Source organism: Pipra filicauda, unplaced genomic scaffold (genome assembly GCF_003945595.2).
Source record: "Pipra filicauda isolate LSUMZ 115617 unplaced genomic scaffold, ASM394559v2 scaffold167_size3244652_pilon, whole genome shotgun sequence".
NCBI lineage: Eukaryota > Metazoa > Chordata > Aves > Passeriformes > Pipridae > Pipra > Pipra filicauda.
This window is the reverse complement of record NW_024104184.1, coordinates 1,078,820-1,099,542: the sequence shown is the minus strand read 5'-3', so window position 1 is coordinate 1,099,542 and position 20,723 is coordinate 1,078,820. Positions and strand designations below refer to the sequence as shown.

Here is a 20,723-nt window from a genome sequence, read left to right as displayed (position 1 = left end):
CATTACCCACGTTCAAGATATTCTTCTTAGGAACTGTATGTTAAGATATATGGGAAGATGGCCACACTGCCACACTGCAGCGGGGGAATGAGCATGGGCATGTGGGGTGGCACACCCAAGGCAGAGGGGTGGCTGGGGGAACGGGAAAGCCCAGTCTCCCTGGGCCAGGGCTGCCACAGCCCTAGGGCACTTCCCCTCTGCCCCAGTGGCAGCCACTGCCTTGGATGGGTCCTCAGTGGCTTTTCTTTGCAGCAAATGGACGCACTCCTGTACTTTCCTGTAGAGGCTTTTCCCTTGTATGTGCACTGTCTCCATCACTTTAATTTTCATTAGTTCAAATACTGACATGAAAGGTGCGAGAAAAATATCCCTAACAGTGAGTTGTGCTTGAAAATTTACTTCTCTGTCAAACATGCAAAGGACTATTTGAATGCTTCTTTCCATGGTGCCTTCTGGTTGGCTTTGAGAAGTGGTTGAATAAATTTTTAATGCTTTTTTTTTTCCTGACACTTTTATGTGGGTTTTTTATTCCGTGTGGGTTGCTCAGTCAGTAGGAGGAGGAGGCATCATTGGTGTGTCCTGGGAGACTCTGCCGGGAACTGGGTTCTCATGCTGAGAGGCTGCTGTGAGTGTTTACCTATCGCAACTAAGGATCTTCTGATGCCATTTTATTATTAAACAATACATATTCCTTGCTTGAGCTTTTGGAGGCTTCCAGCAGTCCTGTCAGGCTAACCATGTTGCTAAAGCTGGTTTTGTGCTCTTAGTTTGGTGTCAGCCAGGCAGCGGGGAGCTGGCCAAAGCCTCCACCATTTTAAGATGAAGCCCTTCTACTGTGACATGAGCCAGGAACCGTAGCTGTGCTTCAGAAGTCATGTGCATGCCTTTAGTTGACCCCTTTTCTTGCCGAGGCTGTGGCACTGGCCCGTGCTGGTGTGAGTCCATGGGGACTCATTGGAGCTGTCCCAGGCTGGAAGTTTTGGTGTCTGATGGTGCTTGGCTGTGCTCGCTGTGCTCAAGTTGTAACTCATCTGACTTCAGCTGAAATGTGTTTTGAGCACGTGCTGCCGATGTACTTCAAGTTTTAACTACAAAATAAATTGCTGTTGGTTGTCACTGTAGGTTCTTTTAAGGAAATAAGGATATAATTTGCTTTAAATGAGAGCGCAACTTTGTTGGTGGATTTGGACCACCAAAGCATGTGCCACACCCAGCTCTGCTCTTTATACTCTTGAACTCTGTTTTTACAGTCTGTGTGTGTGTGTCCTCCTGTCTGTGTTCCTCGTGGGCATTTCTGTCTTTTGCACAAATAGCTGTGTCCCCTCCCAACTCCTTGTGCACCCCCATCCTCCTTGCTGGAGGGGTGGGGTGTGAGGCAGAAAAGGCCTTGACTCTGTGCGAGCACTGCTCAGTAAAAAAACATCCCCAAATTATCAACACAGTTTCCAGCACAAATCCAGAACATAGCCCTATACCAGCTACTATGAAGAAGATTAACTCTACCTCAGCCCAAACCAGCACAAAATGGTATTTTATGATGAAAAAGCAATGTAGCGTCTCTCTCGATTTTATAACTGTAACTGAATTTATTTTTGTAGGTGTAGCATCTATGACTGTGCCGGTGTACATCGCAGAAGTTGCTCCACCGCACCTAAGAGGCAGATTAGTCACCATTAACACTCTATTCATCACTGGAGGGCAGTTTTTTGCAAGTGTCGTCGATGGACTCTTCAGCTACCTCGCGAAGGATGGGTGGAGGTTTGTGAGTCTTCCTTGCTAAAAGCAAAACTGGCATAGTCTTGTTTTGGTTGACAGCTATAGTAGTTCTTGTTTACATATAAAGTGGTCAAACTGTATAGTGGAATGGAACTTTAATAATTAGTTCTTGCCAAAATAGATCCATACTGCTTTCACTTAAGCTTAATATTCACATATGACTGTACTAAACTTTAAAGTGGAAGAGCAATAAATATGCATCAAAAGCTTGAATGATTGTCATGATGTTTATGAAAATAGCTTGCCTTTTGCATTTAGAATAATTAAATGCTGATTATTCAAAAGGCAAATTTCCAGTAAGTATGATGCTGTATGTGCAAAATAGAGGTGAATTTCAAATATTCTTAATCTGAGCAGTAGCAATCTAATCAGAATTGAAGGGAAGGCTATTGTAGCATAACTTTATAGTTAAAAGTTTATGTTACAGGATAATATGAATCTCTTTTAGTCTACTTTATGGATATTATGTTCTTCCTGTAGACATCTCTTAAGTGTTTCTGGACTGCAGTCTTATACCTGCTATCTTTGCAGTGATGTGTCATTTGAGAGAGATGACAAATTTCAGTGGCTCGGTATTTCACTTGCAGAGCTGACTTGAGTAAAACAATTAACAGAAATGTGTAGGAGGAATAACTTATACTCTACATTCCAACTCTTGGAAACTTATGCTTAATTATATGTGCTTTTCTTTTGAAACACTCTTGGGAAAGGGATGCATGTTGTTGTAGGGCCTTAGATTTCTGTTGCTACAGCTTGGAATCATTTTGCTATTGGAACTTTCTAATTTGAAGGATCCTCTCCCCATCCCCAAAAACTTGAAACATAATATGTTTATGTTTTCTGGCTTTTAATGAAGCTGAATAGGGACTTCTAGGTGTGCTGATGTTTGAGGTTTAAGTTAGGAACAATTCAATTGGGACCAGGTACATAGGAGAACTTGGAAGCTGATCTTTTCGTAGTATATAAATAAATACACATAAAAAAAGTTAATGTTTTCTTAATGAATTTATGGCTTAATCTGTGTGTGACTGAAGATTCAAGAAGTTTGAGATTTTGACTTTTTGTCCATATAATTGTTTCCTTTATCTCTTTTGTAAAAAGATATCACATTTTGACCTTAAGGAAAATGTTACTTCATGCCAATTTTGTCTAATTTTAATTGAATTTTAAGTTTTAGCTCTGCTTTGTGCATTCTGGGTACTAGAGCTCAAATGAAAATAGCATTTTGCGTTTTACATGAAATTTTTGATGACCTTTTCATTATAATGCAGCTACATTCTCTGGCTATATGTCTACTTATGGAGAACCGACAAACATCCTTCACTGAAAGAACAACTTAGTTTAATAGACTTGCAAATCCCTTTTTGCAGTTAAAGAGATATGCTCAATTTTGAGAAAAGTTAGTGGCACGCAATAATGAATTTCTAAGTGAAATCCAAACTGAATTATTTGATCCTTGATGCCAGTTATGTAGTGGTTGCTTTATTATTTTAAATTAACTCTTAGTCTTAATAATTTGCTAACATAAGGAGTCCCTGTGCATGTGGCTGGGTGGGAGAAACAGACAAGCAAAGGTATTCATTTAGAAATGAAGCTCTGAGTCACAGTTACTGTTAGAGGCATTGTGTACTTTCTGGTCAGGCAGATTTTTGAGTTCAGGTTACCTCAGTGGTCAGGGATTCAGCTGGAGGAAGCTTTTGTGGATATGTCTTTTTTTTTCCCCATTAGTGCCCTGACATTTGGGAGGTGAGGATGTGGTTTTAATCTGTGTATTTCAGTAAATACTAGCATACTGGAAGAAAAATACAAGCTAACAAAATATCTGACAAGTATCGGTGTTATTGTTTTTTGTTTAGTTGTTCAGGTAAACTAAGATAGATTCTCTAGCTCAAAAGCAGACTGCTAGGCTGCTTTGGAAAAGATCAGTCAAAGAACCAGTGTTTTGATATAGAATGTATCAGATGTTTCCAAATCAAGCAGTGACACAAGGAAGTTACCATCTTTTGATATGTTACTTTGTAAATATGTTTAATTAACATAGAAGATTGAGTGGAAGGCAATAATCATTGTCAAATGCAGATTTTATCTTTTTGGAAAACACTGTTTTGATATGCCACTATACCTTAAATAGAAATGAGGCCCTCACCCACTGAAATGCTGCACAATTGTTCTAAGAACGTCTGCATTGGTGTAACTTATTCTACTGTTTGGATCTTAAAAAATCCTAATCTGCTATAATTCAGGCCTTTTAATCTGTCTGAACTGAGAAAATTAAAATTATGAATAAAACCTAGAACCTGTGGATTGAGTAAGAGCGGAAGTTTGGGTATTTAATCTGATCAGTGTGAGATGCTGACCTTTGAAAATCTCCAATGATGGATGTTTTCATTTTGCAAGACAGCTTGCTTAGATATTCAGTCACTCTTAATGTGAAGAACTGTTTTCCCCCATCTTCGATCTAAATTTTCCATGTTGCAACTTGTGACTGTTGACTCTTGTCCTTTCACAGGGTACATTTGAGAAAGTCTGTCTCCTTCTATATGAGCTTCTTTTCAGTTATGAAAGATGCAATTAGATCTTCACTTGATCATCTCTTTTCTGGGCAGCACAAACCCAGTTCTTTCAGCCTCTTCTTTTATGTCACACACTCCAGTTGCACAACCATCTTAGCGATCCATTGCTATTCCTGGTTTGTAGCTTTCTCTCATGTTGATGGTCCCAGTTTTCCAGGCTCTGGAGAGGAGCAATTGTTTCTGCAGCCTACTGGCACGTGCTGAATAACTTCTGCTAAGGTAGTAATGCTGTGTTTTATATATGTGCCAAGTACTGCTTTTTTGGATTGAGTGACGTCTAACTGTTGACAATGCATTGTGTAGAAACAGGCTACCACCTCAGTGATGAGGTATCCAGGTATTCTCAGCTGCAATGCTGGAGCCGTTTATTGGGGACAGTGTACCTGTCTGTCCTCAGCTAGTTTATTGCAAGCTAATGCTGATCAGGGAAGAGTACAGATGGTCTCTCACCTGGAAAGAGTGGCCAGTAAACTCACAGAGAGAATTCACAAATGTGAATTCATTACAAATGTGAGTCATTACATATAAGAAGAAAAATTACAGCAATTACTGTATCTCTTTGTGACTGAATGGCTAAGTATTGGAGTGCTGCAAAAAACCAGTAAGGAGCCTTACTTTTTCTTGGCTCTTGTTCTTGGAAATGCTGGATATTAAATTAAAAATAAACCAAAGAAAACAAATATTTAACCTGACCCTTATGTCAGGTTTGCTTTATAAACCCTGCTAATGCCATCTTAATAGTATTGCAGCAGTATGTCAGAGAAGAAGAAATGTTACAGCAGACTTATTAAATTTCATGCTGGATTTTTTCAGGTCTGCTAGACATCTGGCTTCAAACGCAAAGTCTTGTACTCTGTATAGGAAAGAACTATATTAGATTTCTGGAAGCCGGCTCACTGCATGAAATGTCTAAAATTGCCTGCTTTTACTCTAAATTGGTTATATCAAAATGGCTTGATCTGTAAATTGCTTCAGCTCTTGAACTTGCAATGGATGTACACTGTCAGTGTTTTCCTTCTGGCCTGCTCCTTCTCCTCAACTTTGACCAGAAGTTTGTGTATTGGAAACTGACTTTAGTGGGGGAGCACTTTCTGTACCTTTCTTTTTTATCTTGCCTGTGATAAACAATCCAATAGAGTCCAACTGGTAGCTTTAACAGCCTTGGATCAAGCTTTCAGGAGTCTCAATTGATTTTGCCTCCTAAGGTGATTGCAGGTACCCAGCTGCTTAGTTCTGGAGGCTCTGCTGCATGTAAGGGACTAAAGGGTTTCCAGTTTGACAGAATATAGCAATGGTGTTCTTAATCTTTATGGGCTTGTTTTACTCTTCATTTGAAACAGAAAAGGCTTTCTAAATGCCACTCCAATGAAGATATTGAATATACAATTTGGTGAGTTTCAATACTGTATGTGTAAAGGTAATTCTGTAAACAGTTACCAAAATGTTTGTGGAGAGAGAAGAGCATAGGAAGAAATGAAGACATTAATGAATGAGAACAGTAGTGAATGAGGCATGAGAACATTAGTGAAGATATGTTGGCTGAAGACTACTCAGCTAATAAGCCTTCCACAAGCTTTATGTTTTTAATTCATTTTCTTCCTTATCCTTTTCTTTTTTTAACCGATGATGAACTATACCATTCTTAAAGTGTTACAAAATAAGAGAGTTGCTCACAGAGTTCTTTCTAGAGCAAGATTTTCTTGTATGACTTTCGGAAATTTTGGCTGGTTTTAAGAAGGACTTGAGGACTCACCTTAGGGGTGGGAAGGCTGGCCTGGCATGCACATCGTCCTGGGATGGCTGTCCTCTTTGCATTGTCTTTTGGGTGTTCTTTTCACCATTCTCCAGTCTTCTCCAAAATGTTGTACTGCCCACATTTTTCTTTGTTAAATCCACAAGTGCCTCTAAGAAAGTGTTTTTCCATTTTCACTCAAAATGCATTTGGACTTAGAAATACATTTGGTTCGTTGCCCCAAAACAAGGTTTTCAATAATGGTTGTGCTTTCTTTCCTGCTCTATTAGCAATCTCATTTCATAGCATACTTTGTAAAAACATCCAGGTGAGAGACTGCTGATTCACCTGTGTGAAAACATGTATCCTGGGGTATGAAGAGAGGAGATAGAGGAGAGATTAGCAAATCTCCTTAGTCTCCTGACTGATCTCGAGGTGTGAACCTGTTTATGAATACAGGCTACCTCAGTATTCAGAGGGGCTGGTTTCTCAAGGTGTTTTAGTGGCTCTGTCTCCTGATGTGAAATAATGTACAGGTGACACCAGCACTGTTTAAATTCTTTAATGGAAGTGAAAAAAATCTCAGTGAAGTGTAAATGGGAGAAGGTGAGATTTAAAAAGCAGAACAAAATTTTACATTGTTTCACAATTCTTGTTATCTTTATAGAGTTTTATTGAAGGAATATAAAAACGTGGAGTGTATAGACCAGAACCACCCATGAAAATTGGTAGTATGCTTGTCTTTCACACTCTTTTACCTCACTTTAAAAGGATTGAATAATGGTATCCCTGGGTGTTGTCACAGGTGTCAGTGCTGATTCTTGGAAACATAACTCTGCAACTAGTGGAAAGTCTTTGATGAGTAGAGAACTAGCCTTAAGGCTGTAAATAGTAACCCCCTGGGCATCTAAAATACGGTTTTGATTTAAAACCTAACATTGCATATGACTGAAGATTTAAAAGCAGACTCTCTAAAAGATCTGGTATAAATTGCTGTGCTGATGAAATGATCTTTTTTCAGTGTTTTTGCTTATAGACAGAAATTTTCAAAAATAAAATGGCCACATGTCTATTACTGACCAAATTATGCATTTGGGTTTTTTGTCTGGTTTTGGGTTTGTTTTTTATACATGTCTGTGAAACAATTAGCAGTATTTCAGTCTCGTTTTTGACATCAACAGTACCCATTTTTTCTCTGTGCATTTGCTTTCTCTTTCTGCTGATTATGTTCACTGAAGGATTTATCAGTTTCTAAACTAGTGAAATTTCAGGGTTTTCATTTAGTCTGACTTAGTGTCCTCAGGACCAGTGGCCATAGAGTCAGGGGTGGCAGAATAGTCAACATATCCATCAGATTTCCTGGAAATGAAAGAAAGGGTCATATTTTCTATGACCTTGCAGAATATATGATTCTTGACCCCTTAACTTAGAGTGAGAAAGAATATGAAGAGAGGAGGATTTGATCTGTAAACTGCAGTTTCAGTAGCTGTAACTGAATCTTCTTATAGCATGTTTTTTTTAGGCAAATAATAGATATTTATTTATTTGCGTATTTATTTCCAGGTACATGCTGGGCCTGTCGGCTATTCCAGCGGTTATACAGTTTCTTGGATTCCTGTTTCTTCCTGAAAGTCCCCGCTGGCTCATTCAGAAAGGCCAGACTCAGAGAGCACGGAGAATTCTGTCTCAAATGCGTGGCAACCAGGCAATCGATGAGGAGTACGACAGTATCAAAAACAACATTGAAGAAGAAGAAAAAGAAGTCGGAGCAGGTATGCTGAATGTTTGCTGGCCTCTCTGCCTATCAATGAGGAGATAAAAATCAGAAGAAATGTTGAAGCTGTAGCCTGTGGGAACTTGATATTTTGCTTTTTCTTGTCTGTTTTGCTGTTTAAGTATTTCATGTACTGGTAGCTTCAAAAATGAATAGGTATTTCTATGATCCTGTAGTTTTAAATTAGGTTCTGATTTCTTAAGTGAGGAAAAAGTAAAATTGTATAGCATTCTAAGTTTATACTACCTACAGTTATGTGACATTGTACTAAAAAAAATAATCAGTTTAGGAATGCCCATCTCGAAAAGTGAAAATAAATAAATAAAGTTTGGTTTCTTTCATCAGTGGAAAAGGCCAAGCAGACACTAGGGAGGTCAGAAGGTATTGTACATGCCTGAATTATCCAGAGGCCCCTTCCTAGTTGACAGTATTCCAGTCAAGAAACCTTTGAAAGATATACAAAACTAGGCCTGTAATACAGAGATTCTGTTTCAGTAAAGGCAACTTCTGAAGGTCCTTTTGATCTGCTGCCGAAAGAAAAGGCATCTAAATCAAATCCTTTTTTTCACTGTTTTGTGTCCTTACACCGTATTTGCTCAAAACTTTATTTACTTATGAAACAAGATTACCATTTGATTGAATTTCTGCACTCTACATATTTTTCCTTTGCTTTCTGCTGAAACTTGGGAATCTCAAGTAAATCTCTTAAGTAAGAGTCATCTTAATTCTTGCTTCCTTAATCATTGATAGGAAAATACTCTAACTTCTCAGAGCTGGTGGAAAGAAAAATGGAAGTTGCTTTGCATCTGTGTACATTGAGATTCAACATCTTATAATACCTATTCTCTTTGCCTCGAGTTTGACTTTGAACCTTATAATAAATAATTACATGTCTGCAAAAAAGTATTTGACACATAGTTGAAAGGATTTTCAAAATTTTCATCACTAGTGTGAAGCAGGGCTGGATTTTTTCCCTCCCATTATGTTTTTTGAGGCTTTGGATACTGTTTTTTCCTGACTTCTTTGGGGAGTGGAGAATGAAGTTCACTGAGACTAGTTTGGTAAAAAGTGATGAAGTGGATATTCATAGAACAGCTTGGGCTTAAGAGTCCTGTGCTAAGGTTCTCCATCCTAATAGGGATTGGACTGTTCAGTTCTGTGTTTTAGTGCTTTGTAGAAATAAAAGGAACAGTCATTTGGCCCACCCAGACCCTTATTTTCTATCACTGGGCTATAGGGTATGACCTTGTTTCTCTAAATCTTTTGCCATGATGCTTTTTCGTAATTGTGAACCCAATGTGGTGTTGGTAGTAGGACTGACTGGGTTGTTAAATCAGTCCTCTGTACATTTGTAACTTGGACTGGCAACTGACAAGGTTGTTTTGTGGGATGTGTGGGTCTCTTGGTTTCCCCTGCACACTCCCCCAAAAACTGATTTTATTTCTGGAGTTTGGTTAAATCAATCACATTCCTATGAGAAAGCTTGGTTACAGAGAATTGTTGTTTTCCTCTCAGGTAATTGACAGCTTCAGAGTTGTCACCTAAGGGCATTTAAAAAAAATGATGGTACTTACAAGTATATATATTACAAGTATATATATTACAAGTATATATACAAGTATATATATATATTCCTGTTTGTTATAATGCTTAGCAGACAGGCATTAGATAGCTATGGGCACTCTTGGTTTTGATTATAACTTCATTATAATTGCACTTCATCTCATTTAACCCAAGTTCTTCTTTGTTATATATGTTGTGTGTCCGCATCAAGACATACATTTTTACGTTTCTGTGGATTACAAGTGGTATTTACAAGTGGTGTTAAATTGTAATTGCTTTCATTTCTTGAGGAGCTGTCCAGATCCTCAGTGTATTGCAAAAGTAACTTGCTGTTCATGATTTCATTGCCAGGTTTTCAGGTATTCACAACTTAAATGTGTGCTTCTGCAAAGACTTTGCATTTCATTTTGCTGTGGATATTTTAGTTGCAGGGTTTTTTTGTTTGTTTGGAATTTTTTTATTCATTTCTCCTATTTGTGGCAGACAATGTTTTTAAAACACTAGTTAATAGCAATGACAAATGAATGTAGGAAATCCTATCGGACATTGTGAACATCATTCCAGTTTCACAAAAAATGCAATGACCCTAAACTGACGGAGTGTGTACGTAACATTCAAGGAGAGATGACTTTGCAGATTGAAAATAATCTGGCTTCCTTTTAGGTAAAAGTGCCTTTTCCTTTCTTGTCCTTTTCTTTCTTGGAAAAGAACAGATGTTCTTTTTCATTGATTGATACACAAACATCTTTACCAGTTCCTTAGGGCATCAGTTTCTAAGTGAAACTAAGCCTGCGTTTGACTCCTTTTCTGCAAGGGAGTAACAGAATGTGGCCATAACATATTCTTCAGTCCCACACTAAAAAACTGTAATGCCTTTTCTAACTGTTTCATCCACTGTTCTTGTCAGGGAAGAATGAATCAAAGGGAAACTTCATCTATGTTGTTTAAGCTACCTTAAAGTTTGGGTTTAATGTGTGTCATAAAATCATAGAAGTTCATTGCATTTTTCACGTGGTCATCAAGTAGCTTCTGTCTTCAAAATAACAAAAATGCCTTCTGCAACGAACTTTAGCTGGGGTGGGATACCTGTAAAGTGAATGATTCACATTTCTTTATCCATTCTAATACATTCAGTCAAATCAGTGCTGCTGATGCTGCTCAGCAGCTTATATTTTAGCATTTTCATATTGGTATCAGGAAAATAATGTATCTTTTTGACAAACGTTTTCCCCATGACTGGTGATGCAAATGACATTTTTTTCTGGCAGTCATGGATACTGCTTTTTTGTGCTCTATTCTGTACTCACAGTGGGACTTTTGGTTTTGTAACCTTACATTTTGAGAAGCGAAGGGGAGGACGTTGCATTCTCCAGTAACATTGCAAGACAAGTCAAATCTTGGTCGAGTCCAGCTAGTCAGCATCTGTTAATGTCATTGCCCTCTCATATGGTGGGACCGTAGTGCACAAGCGAGGCAGGAAAATCAAGGATAGAAGAACTAATAAGGAAGATTTTAGAAAAGGAATGCGCCTTAAGAGTTGTGGAAAGAGTAGTTTACACGTGCAAAGTGTCCTTCCCCTTCAAATATGCTGTGGATCTCACAGATCCCCAGTCCGTGACTTAGGCTCTGAATTCTTATGGAATAAAATGGTCAGAAGGGGTTTGTGGCTGAGGGAAGGATCAAAGACATTGCTGGTAGAGTGTTCTGGCACAACTCTTCCTAGCAAAACATGTCTGACTCACACTGCTGCTGGATTGTAGTTTTTAGTATAGTTAAGGCAGAGGTTCTGTACTGCACTTTAGTTAAAAACAGGCAATCAAATCATAGCAGTGCAGATAAGCACTGGCACAGGAGCTTAATACACAATCATAGAATGGTTAGGGCTGGAAGGGACCTTAAAGGTCATCTAGTTCCAAGCCCCCTTCCAAGAGCAGGGAACCTTCTACTACACCAGGCTACTCAGAGCCCCATTCTGTCTGGTCTTGAACAACTTCAGGGATGAGGCAACCACAACCTCTCTGGATAACCTATTCCAGTGTCTCATCACCCTCAGAGTAAAGAATTTCTTCCCAATATATAATCTAAACGGTCCTCCTTCAGCTTAAGGCCGTTCTCCCCTATCCTGTCCTTAGATTCCCCTGTAAAAAATCCCTCTGCAGCTTTCTTGTAGCCCCCTTTACATACTGGAAGGTTGCTGCTCTAAGGTTTCTCCAGAGTCTTCTCTTCTCCAGGCTGAACAGCCCCAACTCTTTCAGTCTGTCATTGTAGGAGAGGTGCTCCAGCCGTGTGAAAAGCTTAGTAACCCTTCTCTGGACTCATTTCAACAGGTCCACATCTTTTGTGGGCCTCAGAGCTGGATGCAGTACTCCAGGTGGGGTCTCACAAGAGCAGAGTAGAGAGGGAGAGTCACTTCTCTTGACCTGCTGTTCATATCTCCTTTGATGCAGCCCAGGATACTGTTGACTTTCTGGGCTGCAAGCATGCACTGTTGGCTCATGTCCAGTTTTTTGTCCACCAGCACCCCCAAGTCCTTCTCAAGGCTGCCCTCAATCCATTTTCTATCCAGCCTGTATTTGTGCCTGAGATTGCCCAGACTCAAGTTCAGGACCTTGCACTTGGTCTTGTTGAACTTCATGAGGTTCACACAGGCCCATCTCTCAAACCTGTCAAGGTCCCTCTGGATGCCATCCCTTCCCTGCAGTGTCTCGATCACACAACAGAGCTTGGTGTAGTCAGCAGACTTGCTGAGGATGCACTCGATCCCACTGCCCGTGTTGCTGACAAAGGTGTCCCAATACTGCCCCCTGAGGACTGTCATTCATCACTTTGCCTGGACATCAAGCCATTGATCGCAAATCTTTGAGCGTGACCATCCAGCCAATTTTTTTATCCACCAAGTGGTTTATCCATCAAATCCGTGTCTCTCCAGTTTAGAGACAAGGATGTTGTGTGGGACAGAGTCAAATGCTTTGCACACGTCCAGGTAGATGACTTCTGTTGCCCTTCCTCATCCATCACTGCTGTAACCCCATCACAGAAGTCCACCAAATTTGTCAGGCCATGTGTATAGATGAAGTAGCTTGCGCTCCTAAGCAAATTAAAGGGTGGGATTTGTAGTTTTAATTCTAGAGCAAGTACTTGGGAATGAATTTAATGTAGTCATTTGTGCATAACACTAAAGTTATCTACCACACTTTTTGTAAAATTTTTACTGGCTGCCAGTATAGTGGTAACTTCTGATTGGAAAGAAATCATTGTAGCATTCAATGGAGACATTTTAAATAGATCATTAATTTCCCATATGTTTGACAATACCATAATGATCAGTGCAAATCATAGAAAGGTGTCAGTTTTTACTGTCTTTCTGGGTGAAAGCATCTGCAAATTGCATGGCTTTTCCTCACACCCCTCCATGCAGCTGTACTGAGCTCCGATGTGCTGGGGTACATGGTATTTCACACGAAATCAGTAGTGATGAGTACAGTACTAACTTAGCATCTTGATGAAATGAACATCATTTGCATTAAGACTAGACATTTATTTTTGTGTAGATGAAGGATGTGTAACTATGAATCGTAATTACGCTAGGGGAGCAGTGTAATCTCCCCCAGCCCTATTTATCCCACATTTCTCTAACCCGTGAATTAGGCTGAGATTCTTGACCTTATCTGCTATGTTTGTGGACCTTTGCCTTTTATTTGTGGTTATCCATGTACATATGTCAACTTCTGATCATGAAGATGTCTTTGCACATGTTATGCTTACTAATTCTGGCTGTGTAAAACTGCTGGAGCTCAGTGGTGCGTGGAACCGTGCTGCTTCTGTGAAATTCACCAAACCGTTTATAAAATCCATCATTACAATGTAATATTGTTTAACCTACCATTCTGTGTCTGTACCAGAATGGGCACTGCTTCTAGATTAGACATTTTCTTTTGTTTTCATTATTTTAAAGTGGTTTTTTTGTAATAGCCAGGCTTCTTTTGTGACACCGATAAAAATGTATTCATGCCACTCTTTCACTCCTGTAGGCTTGACTCACTTAACTTGTTTTTCTGTGTCTCCTGTTGGATCAGTGAGTCTGTCTCCTTTTTTATGTTTGTATTTCCCCATTGGAGATAAATGTGTTATGATATAAAGGTAACCACCTCATTGCTGTTAGGTTTCAGCTCATAATTTTACCCAATTAACTGTCACTTAAAATATGATATTATTAGGCAGAAGATATGGACCCTTAGTTCTTCCTGGTTCCAGTATATTTCTATTTCTTGCACCTTTTCTTTTTAAGTAATATTTTAACTTGTTAGTATTCTTGGCTGTGGCTTTGGCTGGAACCATTTGATATGCATCTTTCCACGGAGATGCTAAAAGCTTGCAGTGTTTTCATTCTTAATCATAATTCTCCCCTCATTTCTGGGAGTCCTTTTTATCCTAAGGCCATTGCCCAGCATGCTTGGTGTTGAAAAAGAGATAGACATGCTTATTATTATTATTGAACATCAGCTGGAATCTGATTTAATTAAACTTGGTAATACTGTGATGCTCTGGTAGGACTGTGCAGATCTCTGAATGATTCCACTTCCACTAAAATCCTTATTTGAAGTTAATTCTTCTTTTATAATAATAAGTGGCTTTTGTTAGCTGTAACCATGAAATTAGATGGAAGACTTTGGGGCAAAAGGAAACAAAGGATTTGTTGAAGAAATCCCCAAATTCAATATGATTGATTTGATCCCCAAATTTCAATATGATTGAAATTCTTGCTTGGCAAAACAAATGCCAGGGTCAGTTCCAGGTGGGTTTTGCCTCTAGATTTTGTAAAGTGTGGCCAATGCAAGAGGTACTTGAAAGTGATGTCTTAGTTTCATTCCTGTATTTTAGCAATTTTACATATCGAAGTATTATTTGTCTTTTCCCTTAAGAACAAAAATTCTTCCTGTGCATGTTTCCATTGGAATTTATTTTGAGTTGAACCCATAAAAAAAAGTACTCCTCTGGATAATTTAAAATTCATGCAATGCAGACAAATAAAACATGGAGACATTTGATCTTGAGAAAGTATACTAATTAAATTCAATGTATGATCTGATAACAAGAAAAAGCTTTCTACAAAACTTGGCAAAGAGTATTGAAAGTATGAATTACTGTATAAAACAATTGATAAAAAGAGATAAGATTTTTGGTTCTCTTCCATCCTTAAAGTCTTTTAAAAGGCTGACTTATTCTTGCAAATATGACCTTTCAGAAATATAATATCTAAAAAACATTATTGTTTTTTACCTTGTACAGAAATATGACTGCTATATTTTAAAAATAATAGTTTGTTTCTAGTATCTTAGAGCTCTGGTTATACTTCAAGAATCCTGCCGTTAGCATGTTTACCTGGCAGGGTGTTTCGAATCAGTCTTGCTTCAGTGGCTTATGACCAAAAGGAATCCCTTAATCTTCCACCTTGGTTTTCAATGTACTGACATAAAATGAATATTTATCTGGAAATGGTGGTTAATTGACCATCTGAAGAGCACATTCTTCCTGTTAGACCGATTCAGCTGTGTGTTTTGGAACAAGCTCTTCTTTGCCTGAAGTCCAGACTTTCATGTATGGTAGTCCTTAAGGGCAGGAAAAGTAAAACTTCGTAAAACTTCCTCTAAGCATAGAGGAAGTCCCACTGAAAGGTGAGACAGTTTGTTTCAGTTTTGTTTCTTTTCCCCCACTTTAGATTTACCATGAAATTTCTGGAAGTACACTTAGCTTTCCACTGACAGTGTTATTAGCTTTTTATTAGTTCACAGCTTCTTAAGCCTACAGAAAATTCGACCTACAAGTCTGGAAAATAAAATTAAAAAGACTTCATCTCTTATCAGTTCAATAAATTTGAGCATAATGATTTTGTTTTAAGCCAAATGACATTATTCACAGATTGAAGCTGAATTTGCTGATGTTTGGGTAGTTCAGAACTGCTGCTCTTCTTCTGAGGTTGATTGTGGGACTACATGTCTGGAAGCAGTATTGGATTGCAGTCCAATACTAGTGCATCACTGAACACTCAGCTGCTCCCTGTGCTTTGTTTAGGAACAGGTATCTGTTTTGTGAAAAAAATAGGTTTCAGAGTGGAAAAAGTGTTTGAAGAGTTTGAAGACTCGTGATTGACATCCTTTCATGAGAGAACGTGGTTGTTCTGAATCAAAATTGTCTAAAATAGAGGCCATGAATAAAAATAGCGTGTTTTGTTCATGTCCAGGGGAATAGGAATTTGTAACTTGTGCTTGAAAAACAAACAAATCTCTATGCTCTCCCCCCCTCCTATTTTAACTAGAATAGTTTATTTTTATTTCTTAATATGAGCAGCTAAAATTAGATATTTTTGGCTGGCTGTCAGGTATTGTAATTATCTCTGTTTCATGTTTATTATCTGTTAGGGATAGCTATAGTACTTCAAATTTATAGAAAAGTATCTATATATTTTAACACAAAACCTACTTTTTTTGTATTTAAATAAGGTAGGCCAATTGACTTGGACTAGATGAGTTTCTAGAAGCTAATGGCTTCTGCCCCCAATTTCCATGCCTTTTCAGAACTCAGTCCAGCTCTGGAAAGGAATAAGTTAGACACATTTTTTGATTTTCCAGAAGTAGTGCTTAGTTGTGTAATAGTTGGCCTGTTATTAAAAATCTTCTATATAATAGCACAAACTTTAAACAGCATTTTTTACTTTATGCATTTATGGTAGTTTCTTCTCAGTAAGTCAGGGGAAAAACCCAAAAATAGTGTGGCATATGATGAGATTTTGGGAAAGCTGGACAAAAGATTCCTGGCAGAAGTGAACTTGAAGGGTTTGGGGAGAATATTTTTGGTCAACAAAAGCAAAAATTTGCATAACATAAGTAATAGTAAAGGCAACGGAAAAGATGAAAAGGGGAAAAAAAGACAAAAAAATTGCTGAAGAAGGTGATTTTTGCATTGTTGGGAGGCAAACCTATTCTCATTTCTTACTCAGTACAGAAATGAGAGAGACAATGAGAGGGAGGAGACACCTGTTTACTGTCCATAACATACATGGTGTGTTACATGGGGAAGGGAGCCCATGGAAGCAAACTGGGCCTGGGGGAGAGAAGCCTGTGTCGGTAAAAGCCGATGGTAGGATTTCAATGCTGGGATAGGAATGAAAGGGCAGAATACGTCTGCCCAAGGGAAAGTTACAACATTTAGCTTGGCTTAACATGTCTTGAGGCATCTGACCATGCACCAGCCTTGCCAGTGATGGCAGCGAGATAACCTCTTCCAGATCTTGACCTGAGGGTTTGTTGCTGCTGGTGTGCTCACCAGGCTCACCACTTTGCTTTGAGTGGGCCAAACCCAGACTCTGAGCCTTGGAGTCAGTGTGCTGGAGAGCAGGTTTGGTTTGAGGCGGGGTGCCTACGGCGTGGTAGCTTAGTTGTGTTAGAAATGGGAAATACAATTTTAAATTTCCTGCATAGTCTTGGGCAAGAGATGGGCACACGCTGCCTTCAAGGAGCATTTGCTCTTTGGGACTTCATTTTCTTCTAACGTGGTTACACTGATGTACTTGTTTCTCATCCAAAATTGTGGATCTACTTTTTCTTAAGGAGTTATAAAATTACAGTACCTCTAGAGCTGCTAATGGTATTCAAGAGCTCAGTTAATTAGAAAAGAAAAAAAAAGAAAAGGAAGGAAGGGCTGGTTCTTCATCATTTCCCTGCTGGATCCAGCATCTGCACTGAATACACAATTCTAAGCTGAATGCTCACACTTGAGCTGCCTGTTTACATGCAGGAGGGATTCAGACAAAATGTACAGTGTTGAGTGAAAATGTTAATGGGTATGGGGGAAATTTTTTTATAGACTGCTGAGGGATAATTATAACACTTTGCTAAGCTTAGTAATATGATTCTGTGAGTTAGCTCTAAGAGCAGGTTCTGTGGCAAGAGTTGGAGATAATCTTGCAGCTTCTTTGCTCTCTGACCTTGTGAAGATGAGTAGAAATTCTAAAATGGATTTAAGGTTTTTAATAACAATATTTACATGTAAATGCTGCAGATAAGTAGCTGAGCTATCTTCACCTATTGGTTCCATTTTAGCCTTTTCAACATAAGCATTAAAATCAAAAAAGCTTTCTTTTTTTTTTTAATTAATCTTGTTTTGCAGTGTTGTATTAATACAGAGGAACCACATCAGTGCAGAGCTGACTCTTCATCTGCAGCCTTCTATGTGACAGGCTTTGCACTAGGGCAGGACTTGGTCCAACCAGCAGATGTTAATAATTCTTCAACAGCAGTAGTTTTTCTTTGATTCTGTAGTCAGGTGAACACAGTGTTTATACAGCCTGTTTAAATTGAAGTATTTTGATAATAGAGAGGAAAATGGGTTATAAACAGTGTTTGCACTTACTTGTTTTACATAAGACCATGTTCTTTTCCTACAGTCTAGTCAGGCTTTATTCTTTCTGAAGGCCTTCACCAGCATATTACCTGCCTATTTTTTGTCAATCCTCGTCTTTTTCTCTTGCCTTTTAAAATAAGGCATTGGGGGTTTTTTGTCTCTCCTCCTTTCCAGACACTTTGTTCTTCTAGCAAACCTGAGGGTTCAGTTCACAATAAGCAGCTGTCCTTACACACCATCTGATAGTTAATCTGAAGTATTCACACACTGACCATTTCAGTAAATCTTGTCAGCCAATGTGACATCTATCATAACTGGCACGCTGCCATGTGTGGATGTTTTGTTTGACTTAAGATGGATTTTGAAAAAAAAAAAATGTTAGTCGTTTGTTGCTGAGTATGTTGCTACTTTGTCTCCCAAACTATCTATGCTCCCTTACACAAATATTTTTGAGCTTTCCCTATGTGTTAAGAAAGCAAGTCATTAGAAATAAGTGAGAAATGGTGTAGTACTTCCATGTTGACTATTTGAATAGAATATGTATTTCGGTCTAGTGCTTTTATTGAAGAGATAAGAAATAGTTTATTTCTTTACATTAATTCTGTTTGACTGTAGTTTTTATAAGTGATGAACTGGTTCAGAATTGTGTTTCAATCATAATTTTTTGGATAGGAAAAAGTTAGAATTCTGCTTTGCTTTTTGGTTGTGGGTTGTGTTTTTTTTTTCTAATAGTATCCCCTAAGGCATTTTGATGCACAGTAACTGTGTAGTAGTGTGCTAGTCTTGCTATAGAGCCAAATCCCTAGGAAAGAGCTTTCACCTTGTGTTATTTCACTCAAGAACAGGAAGGGTGAGCACTGTCTTTTCCTTTTATCATCTGAAAGATTGTGTCTGTGGGATTACTCTTTTCTTGTGGTTTTTCTGTAAGTGAAGTACTTTCTAGGAAATTTTTTACACTATTTTGTGTTCTAAAATACCACTGGTCTCCTGGAAAATGTCCATGTAGAGTAGAGGGGATTTATATGGCTGAAATGTTTGTGTGTGTGAGATAAGTAATGCTGCATGAATAAGTCACAGTGAATAATTTTCATCATTAATTTAGACTTCCTTTCTTCTTGTCAGTTGTCTGGGGAAACTGCAGTTTCTTTAGATATGCTTGTTTTGAAAGTGTTAAAGTGCTTTGGAATTTTTCTATGTGAAACCGTAGCAAATGCATTGCAAACTTGAAATTTTACTATAAACTCTTTAGAAATTGTGGCTTTCACAAGTATTAAACAGCATATCAATCATATTCTAGAAATACCTGCACAAAAAAAGCTCTGATTAGTTCAATTAACAAAACAAGAAAATTTTAAAAGGGTCAGTAAGACTGGTCCCTTTCTGCCCTGTTTTCAGGCTTTTCTTTTGCTGAAAAAACCCAAACCAACTTCTCCCTAACAAATTAAAAAACCCTCCCATCAACAATTCCTTCACAAAAAGCCATTTGTTATTTCAACACTATTTTTTTCCCCCTCAGGGAACCACTATTCTGTTAAATGTCTTTTTCCTATGAGGAAAGGATCACTCCACTGTTCCTGTAATGGTCAGTTTGTGTATGGGGTGTTTTATTGTGAATAGTCAGAGGACTCGATGATCCTCATGGTTCCCTTCCATCTCAGCATATTCTGTAATTCTGTGTAAATACTGCTGCATTTATGGAGAATGGTGATTGTGAACTTTTTTATTGTGATTCTGCACATACTTGAGTATTACTATTTCTGTTGAATAAGAAATAATGCTTTCTAAGCCAGTATAGTTCAATGTCTATGGATATTCAAATATTTACCTGAAATCTTATGGAAAATGTTGTTATCTAGTCAAAGTAAGTTATCTCTCAGTGCAGCCATGGTGAATTATGAATGAAGAAATAATTTTTTTTTCAAGATTATGATTTATATTTAGAATTGTTCTGTAACTAAATGTTGTGGGAGCTTGAAAAATTTCTGCATTTCCCTGCCATACCTAGTGAGTATCCAATTCCTCCCTTAAAGAGTGGGCTCCAGACCAGAATTTAGCATTGGTAAACCTAACACATTGTTATTTTTCTCCACTTTTGTTGCAAGGAGCTTGTAGAATCTCTGAGAAACTGCCGAGAGTTCAAGTTGCTATATTGCTTGTGACTACTAAAGTATGTTTAATTGTAAATTTTGCATGTTTATTCTGCCTTTTCTAGTGAAATGACTGTTTTCCCCATTATTTTTAATGTAGATTGCAAACCAAGCATCTTTGCTGTAACACAGCTGCCTTGTTCTGTTGGCTGGTCTGCAATGGTGGGCAGGGGCTGGTGGGAACCCAGTGGTGGTCCTTGGGTGTCCATGTGCCCAAACCCATGTGAGCTGGTGCCTGTGAGGACTTCCAACCACTTCTTTGCCTTGTAGAACTTGTATTTTAGTACTTTACAGAAATAGTATAGATCTTTCTTCTGCTACTAAAACTGCATGAATATATTTTGTTTTTTATTAGCTCTGAACATCTTTAGGTTTTTTATGTGCATTCTCCTTGGGGTCAGTGGCTTTAAAGAGAGCAGAAATACTGTTTTCTTCCGTGTGTTCTGATCTGTTTCCCATTACTTATTGAACATGGAAAGGTTTAATTACAATTATTTAAGAAAATGGTGCATGACTGCTCTAAACATTGCATTGCTATTGAAGCAAAAGTCAGTAAAAGTACACTTGAAATTGGATTGATTTAGGAGCATAAATAATTTTAAAGTAATTCTGTCCTTTTGTGTTTATATGGAGTAGATTGCACTATTTTCTTTTCATTTAAACATAAATGTTGTATAAATATCTTATATAACACAAACCACATGTGATTTTTCATAGTATCTGAGGTGGATGTAGCTCACGTAAGAGTATGCAAATAT

At 38.2% G+C, this 20,723-nt stretch overlaps 1 protein-coding gene across 1 annotated transcript in view; it reads left to right on the top strand.

The window, feature by feature from the left end:
- The window catches only part of SLC2A13 (solute carrier family 2 member 13), a 151,796-nt gene that overhangs the window by 27,300 nt on the left and 103,773 nt on the right, over positions 1–20,723 (top strand). The window contains exons 2-3 of the mRNA XM_027731994.2: positions 1,599–1,758; positions 7,645–7,853. Of these exons, the coding sequence (XP_027587795.1) occupies positions 1,599–1,758; positions 7,645–7,853 (369 nt within the window). The remainder of the gene's footprint in view (positions 1–1,598; positions 1,759–7,644; positions 7,854–20,723) is intronic.